The sequence below is a fragment of the Ptiloglossa arizonensis genome, chromosome 6 (assembly GCF_051014685.1).
Source record: "Ptiloglossa arizonensis isolate GNS036 chromosome 6, iyPtiAriz1_principal, whole genome shotgun sequence".
Lineage (NCBI taxonomy): Eukaryota > Metazoa > Arthropoda > Insecta > Hymenoptera > Colletidae > Ptiloglossa > Ptiloglossa arizonensis.
The window spans coordinates 26789339-26797529 of NC_135053.1; the positions used below are offsets into that span (position 1 = coordinate 26789339).

The 8191-nt window shown below is 42.1% G+C and overlaps 1 protein-coding gene across 1 annotated transcript; it reads right to left on the reverse strand.

Annotated features, from left to right (window-relative positions):
- Positions 1 to 659: 659 nt before the first annotated feature.
- LOC143148523 (uncharacterized) lies at positions 660 to 8144 on the reverse strand. The gene has a single exon (XM_076314928.1). It carries the CDS (start codon positions 8140 to 8142, stop codon positions 7885 to 7887), a length of 258 nt encoding a protein of 85 aa, XP_076171043.1. The 5' UTR covers positions 8143 to 8144; the 3' UTR covers positions 660 to 7884.
- Between the last annotated feature and the right edge of the window lie 47 nt (positions 8145 to 8191).

Genomic DNA, 8191 nt, shown 5'->3' on the forward strand with positions numbered 1-8191 from the left:
GTATACCAGTAGCGTATCACAGATCTGCACGTTTCGATTCAACTGTTCGCGAGCTAAGCGTACAAAGTTGCGTAATCATCGTTTTGAAATCCACGAGCCGCGTCGACTTTGAGTACGTCGAGTACGACACTAGGAAAATGTGCACATTCTATCGCGAACGAGACAACGAGAAGTATAGTCTCGTTTCGATCATCGAACGCTCTCTTAACGAAAATATAATACATCGGTAGCAGAGATTTTTACACTTGTCGAAATATTTCATCGCCTATTAACCATACGTTGAAAAGAAGAAACCATGTTATACGGATGCTACCGTATACACGTTACACGTTACACGTTACACGTTACACGTTACACGTTACACGTTACACGTTACACGTTACACGTTACACGTTTCAGCCGCGTAAATCGTTATAACTCGATTTCACGCATTTCCTCGTAACGTATACGTATTCGAAACCGATCGATGCTGGTTAGGAGGAAAATAAAAAGAAAAGGTGTCCAACTTTGTTCGCTCTCCGCATCGCTTTGTTCTTCGAATGCGTGAATAGACAATTTAGCGAGGTTTAAAAGTAGCTTTGTTCGGTTCAACACGGATCGAGTTTATTCGTTTCTATCGTTGAAACGAGAATAAAAATTCGAAAATTTGTTTCGAAATGTTGGGCTTTAATTACTTATTTAAGATTGCGATAAAGTTGCCCATTACGAATGTAAAGGGAAAAAAAATGTACCTACGTACGTAGGTACGGGGTACTTGCTACGATTTGGTCGAAAGTACCTACTTTCGATACACGTCCTAAAATGGCAGCTCGTTACTTGGTACTTACTTATACGGCCTCGTGAATTGTATTTTACGGAGCGTCAGAATCGGCAATCGATAAAATATGTTTACGCGTTTTGAACGTCGAGTTGCACGGATTGCCATCGAGATACCGAGCGATCTCGCAATTAAAAACTCTACGTGTGCGTTTTTAAAGATCTGTGCAGATTCACCTCGGAAAACTATAATGTATACTTACTATATAGCTTTCGTACGCGATCTACGATGCGATACAATATCGGGAATATCGGTGTTTCGATGTACACGACTGTGGATGTTACGTTTTTATTTCTCTTTTCGTAATATTCGCGTTACCATTACAATAGGAGGAATTAAGTTTGGTATATGGCAATTAGACGTAATTGTTATGCACAAAAACGGTATCGATTAACGAGTTTCGGTTTGCTCTCTTTCTTCTATACGCTTTACGAAGCATCCCCTTCGCAATATACGCTTCAAGTGCTTTTCTCCGCGTACAAAAACATCATAGAAATCTTAAACTTAGATAAAGTCTCGATAGCCTCTACACACTTTGTAACTAATCTCTTTCACACATCGAGAGAGAAGAACCGCAAATAAACGCAGGCAGACATACGTACCTACATGCGTACAGGCATACACACACCCACACATAGATACTACGTACGTACATACCCTTCCGGCGATCTGAAAGTTCGAAGGTCCAAGGTTCGCAGTATAGTATTTTTTTCCAACGAACCAACGCTTCATCGATGCGAGTAAAAAATGATCGCATCGAAACACTGTTTCGCAAACGAGTATGTATGTAGGTAAATACTTACTTTGTAACTTGGACTACGTAGTGCGCACGATTTCGATAAAGATGATTCGATTGGTCGATCTATTCGATGGATCGATATACAGTGATTACAAATTCAACGTCGCGTATGCCGCGAATGCCCAATTTTACGAAGAACAATCGAATAGAAACCATAGGCATAAACGATCCAAATGTTCGTTCGACTAATTCTTATTGGAGTCGGTCGATAAATAATAAATAATAATAATAATAATAATAATAATAATAATAATAATAATAATAATATACATCGATAATCGATATATACCGGAGTAAAACGCTTATATTCGAATTCTGTATGTCAACGGCCACGAAAAATATTGCGATTTACTTGGTGTTCGATAAAAGAAAAAGTTATTAAATACTATCGATTTATATTCACAATTTATTCTTATCGTGTACGAGTATAAAGAGAAATCGAATCGAATCGAATCGAATCGAATCGAAACGCTCGACGCGCAAAGAAGGTTAGAAAGTTCTACGATCGAGAACCATCGAATCGAAGATGAAATCGTATACTCTGCATACATCGTACGAAATGGTTTCGTCCAGACTTCGTTGCGGTCTTTGAATATGCACGAAAAAAGCTTAGGTCTTTAACGATCGCGTAGACAGTCGACAATCGAACCCTTTCGCTAGGGTTCTATCCGAGGATAGCGCGAGAATAACATATGTACGTAGGTACGTATGTACGCTCGGGCGCATACGTAGCGAAAGAGTCGAAAGGTTCCTTCGACGATACTTTTTCTTCCCGATTAAAAAATTCCATAGGCCAAGACGACGCACCCCTGTTATTATATGTACTACTTCCATTATCGGCGTCTCTAATACGTAATAATTAATTCTCTCTCGCTCTCTCGCTCTCTCGCTCTCTCGCTCTCTCACGTTCGCATACGTACACATACATATTCTCTTTTCCTACTTGTTCGAAATTAAATGCGGTTGTACTCGTCGGAAAAGGTGGTTCTCGACTGTGCGTCTCGCACACGCTCTTGTTCGATATTAACGATACAAGTTGACAAACAATTCGAATAAAAGCTCCGTTCGTCAACGATCGCGTCTAGACCAGCATTTTTCAAACTCGTTCACTTATCGTCGGAACACTTATCGTCTCGGCAAATATTTATGGAATCCTTCGAATTCGAATGAAAAACACGCGGCAGCGAACGCTCGAACCCGTTTCATTTTTAAAACAAAATCGGACCGCAAAATGATATACATCGTAATTACGCGCAATTATTGTTTCGTACGCGAACGAAATTTATCGATAGAAACGAATGCTCCGCTTTGCGTATGAAAAGAAACGGAAAGATATCGGAAATTGTGATTTTTACGAGGGAAAAGAAATCACGTGTGTGCACACGGTCCGTGAAAATAAAGTGTTCCGTGCCGGTCCGTTTGATCGTTAACGAAACGTATTGCGTTAAAAATTGCAACGCTATAAATACGGCGAAATGTCTATACGCGGGTATAGTTTTGTTTCCCTTTCCCGTTTCATTATTCGTTGAACACAATTTGGGAAACGTTAGTCCAGACTACGACGCACTCGCGTGTTTCGAATCCAAGACTCTCCGACCATTGAGCGGTAGGGTGGTGCTCGTCCGAATCGCGCGAACGTCTCTTCCACCGATTCTACTCAGATTTTGCCTAGTCTGGCTTCTAAAACGTTACAAAAGAAAAGAAAATCGTGTTACTCGTATCGCGTCCGGTCTAAAAGGTGGCAACTACGGAATATTTCGGGCAGCCGATTGCTAGCTCTTGCGAGCCGTTGCGAGTTGTCGCGAGTTGTCGCGAGTAGGTTACACACCGGCCACACCGTACCCATCAAAGATTCCAAGGAACCGTACGATAAATTGCAATAAAGGAACACCGAGGACCGCATCCATGTTTCTCCGCTATATTTTTCCACGCACTCGAGATCAGAGAGTTCACTTAAGATGTAGAAACTCTCTCTTTAACTGTATCGCCGCCGCTGATAAGTAATCAGCGATAAAATACCGGTACAATTATCGGAAAAAGAACTTTTTACCTATATATTTGAAAAAATTGAGCCGCTTTGAAAGAAAATTTGGCAAGAGATCCCTCGTTTGCGCCTGGACAAGGTCGAACGTGTACGAGAAGAAAAACCTTTCTTATTACTGACTAGGATGTTTCCTTCTCTTTCAATAAATCGAAAGAGACGACAACACTCAGGTTTATCTCCTTTTATGCGATTCCGTTCGTCAATCTTGACCTTGCAATTAGATTAATCAATTAACGGCTACAACTAAGTGCGTCGCTATTCTAGATGCGCTACAATCACTCATTTTTCTTTAATAAATATTACAACTATTTACAACGAATGAAACGTTTACGTCTAACCATGCTTCTTCTACCTTACACCGTCTCCGTACTCGTTACGAAACAGAGAATCGTCACCGTCCCCTCTACAAATTCTCGGATAAATACATATTGTGAAACTTGAATGCGATTATGGTTTTCGTTTTTCAAAATCGTGCTCTTCCTCTCCGGTCGAAGGGACACGATTTTTCGGGGATCTCTCTTTATCGCACGCGTTCTCTAATCGAAAAAAAAAGAAACGGTGAAACGAAACACCATATCGTATCTCTGTAAAACTTGTAACACTTAAATTCAAGGTTCAATGCTATCGCGCTTAACATTCTTTCTCTTTCGACGACGCACCTTGCACACCTGTTACAATTGCCTCTATTTACAAGCTCGCTGAATAGGATGCGGAATATAAAGCCGTCCGCTGATTTCGTTGCAAATATCTTCATTGAATGATCGTTGGGTTTTCTACATGGTCGTACAGGAAGACTTTGCGCTCCGCAAAAAATTCAGTCTCAATTTACCGTTGCATGGCACGCGGGTTTTGATAAAACTCCGCTCGGCTATCGACAAGAATACCATCACGAATCGATACGCAGTAATTAATAAAAGCCGTTCTTAGGCCCTTGCAATTTCAGGGAAACACGCAACGGACACGCACACGCACACGCACACGCACACGCACACGTACACGCACACGCAGACGCACACGCACACGCACACGTACACGCAGACGCACACATTTGAGTTCGCGTCCACTATATAATTCGCTAAGAAGCAGAGAATATTGTCCGCTAAAGGCCAGACTATTCTCACCCCTTGGTTCGCTCCAAACTTGTCCGTTTTTTAAGTAGAAAGGCAAACCGACACGGCGCGAAAGTAGGGGTTACGACTGACGCGAAGGAGCAAGTGACATCGACCGGTCAATATTTTTTGCTTCGAATATAGACTATTGACGCCTAACGATTCCTATTCGCCCGAGTCGCGAAACGTTGTGTTTCAACTTTGCGTAACAATCTATCGATGAACTACGATGGTATTCTCTTCGAGAGTATCCTTCGAAAACTTTGTAAAAACGGTTCGATCTGATCGGCGTAGATTCTCGAAGGATATACAGAATGTCCCCTCGGAAACGGAACGCTTAATTATGTACTTCCTTTCGAGTGTCTATCGTTCCAACGGTTCCGAATGACAAAGACGACGCCACGCGAACAAGACGATAGTTTTTTGCGCATCTCGTCGCGTATACGTACATTAGGTACATTTCTATTCGACAATGTTCAGGCTCGTAACATTTTTCCGTATTTTCAGAAACGGAGGAGATAATTAGGCGTGTTCCGTTTCCGGATGAATCTCCTTCTAAGTAGATTCGATACCGATAAATCGGATCGTCGAATCGTACAATTTTACTCCTCGTATAAATAATGAAAAACCATGGCATATCGCAATACCTGCGCTTTTACCGTGTTTGTACTTAAAACGTATGCTCGCCCGAGCATTGGAAAAATCCTTTCGATTTCTTTTCTTTTTTCCCTTTCGTTTTGTAGTTCGTGATCGGTATTATCGTTGCGATCGTCGTTTCGACGAAAAATTTTCGTAAAGATGCTCCAACGCCCGACGACATCGCTACAAACTTTAAATATTAACGCGGACAAATATACATCTATGTATCACTCGTTCTGTGTTTCGTGCGGTAACTTCTTATACGTATGTATACATCGAGTACATTTCCTCGCGGAAAGACACATAAATGTGAATATTCCCGCGATCGCATAGCACAGAAAAATCAATTCTATTCGTTGAGGATATTCTTCGCGCGCGTTGTTACTCGATAAAAGTGTATAAAGTATATAAAAAATTGTGTCCGTGGTACGTACATATACGGTTCGCGTTTAGCGTATTCTCGCTACGTGTTTGTGTAAACGTTGATTAAAAATCTCACCCTCTGTACGCTCCCGATCGATATAACGGCATTATCGCTGAACGGGAAAGTAAATGCAAACGAAACAGATGGGAATGAAACTCGTAAGATCGAGTAGAAACGGTTAACGAGCCTAAAAAGAGAACGAAAGAAAAAGTTGTAGGCCGCGAGAAGTAACAATGATTTATTCGAACGGTCGGACGAAGCTCGAACGGTTAAAAACGAAATGGACGTTGACGAATGTTCAACATTCTTCGAGAATGATTCGTATAGGGTTAAATGTGTTTTCAACGTTCTCTTTGTAGGCAATCTAAACGCTAATTTGTTGCGTATACGCCCCTTGTGCTTTCTTGTGTTTGTAGTTTTCAAAAATTACAAACAAATAAGTGATAAGTACTACTACTACTACTACTACTACTACTACTACTACTACTACTACTACGACGACGACGACGACGACCACCTCCATCAAATTGTTCAGCTTTTCGCGCAGCTTGTCGTTCGTATCGCGTGCCTCTTAGTCGAGAAGCAATCAACATTTACAGAATATAGGCTAACGTAAAAGGATAATCACTGTACACGATATACAAGTACAAAATCTCGGATATACAAGACCTTTCGTCGACGAAACGTTGCTCGTTTCAACAACGCTTTTAACGACGCTTCAACGTCGTTCTTTATCAGTTCTCAAAATTTTTCACAGAAAATTTCCATACCATCTGTTCGATCACCAATGCGAATAAATTCGATCTTTAAACGTCACTCTGCTCGCGAACCAATTCGATTTCGAGTACGTTTCGTCCTCGTTTTTTCCTTTCTTCTGTCTACTCGCGTCATTCGCAAATCTCTCGTATCGAATCCCCACTTGTACTCGACGAAACGTCATCTGACAACCGTATCTAAACGTTTTCCCGGTTTTTCGGAAAACCGACGAGAAACTTTCAGTGTACCAACTACGATCGTGTACCTATAAAATTTCCTCGATTTCTCTGGAAAAAATCCTGAATACTAATCACAGGACGCGTAAATTTAAACTATTATCTCAGTCTCCCGGATTGTACGTAAAAAAAGTACGAGATTCGAAATCGTACGTTCAAACGTATATAGATTTCATCGCGCGTGCTCGAGGCTCTTGTCAAAATCTTTGCCAAAAAATTCATCGAGCCTTTCCGGATATTTCGTTATTTAAAATAAGGAAGGGAAAAGAGAAGAAAAAAAGTACGGATGCGTATTGAAATACGCGCATCGTTAGATAAATCGTAAAAAGTGTAGAAGACATTTTCGAAAATGTATTTGGACAGTAACGCGATATTAACGCGCGCATCTTACGATCTTTAACCCTCGACGATCGCGTTCGAAATCAATCGGCTAATACCGTTTCGCTACTCCCGCCTATTTCTAACTTTTCCAACCCGAACACAGAGCGGAACAGGCATCGCGTAAAATAAACAGTTACAGTCTCCATAGGCAGCGAATTAGAGTCGAACCGACAAAACTCCCGACGAAAGTCCCGACGAAAGTCCCGACGAAAGTCCCGACAAAAGTCGCGACTTGGGAAATCTCCAACGACAAGTCCCATTCTTTCCAACTCTGTTCTATCGAGCGTAGATCATCGGTCGATAATCGTTCGACAAAGCGGAACTTTCAACTGTACCGAATGAAAAAGTGCACAATGTTTCTCGTCTCGTGTCACGTTACGGGCATCAAGAACTTTAACAGAGGCCCTCGTTGCTGAAACTTACCCTACCGAGCGAGTCGATTCTTTCTACGACGCGACTACCGTTCGCTGGCTTTTATACGAGAAAAGTTTGCATTCGATTTTCACGGAAGACCGTAATCGCTGTTTCGTTTAAATCCGGGTAGCGATTTCCAGTGCGGCAACAGTGCGGTACTCGAGAGTTTCGTGTTCGTGCGCGCGGCACGATCGCAAAGGGCTAACGATAGATAGGTCGTTAATCTTCGTAATAATATGGCAGTTTACACGGTTAGATTTCACGATTACAGTTCGGTCACGGCGTACAGATTGGGATCGCTACCCTGCACTTGGCTCAACGTGGCCACCGTTGTCTTGTTATCCTGCCTCGACTGCGCTCGATTGTACGTGCCGTACATGTTCGGTACAGCGTTGACCTGGGCAGTGCCGTTGAACTGGTTTCTCGTGAAGTTCCTGTCCAACGTTCGTACTTGATCTTGCATTTGATCCTGGATACGAATGTTCGGTGCCTTGTTGCGCACCAACGATCGAAACTGATTCATGTTGGTCTGGGAACGGGATTCGAACTCCCACGTCGGCTGACTGGCAGGA

What these genes read in the sequence shown, in the direction of transcription:
- LOC143148523 (XM_076314928.1), bottom strand. Translation starts at nt 8,142, where the DNA reads ATGAATCAGTTTCGATCGTTGGTGCGCAACAAGGCACCGAACATTCGT.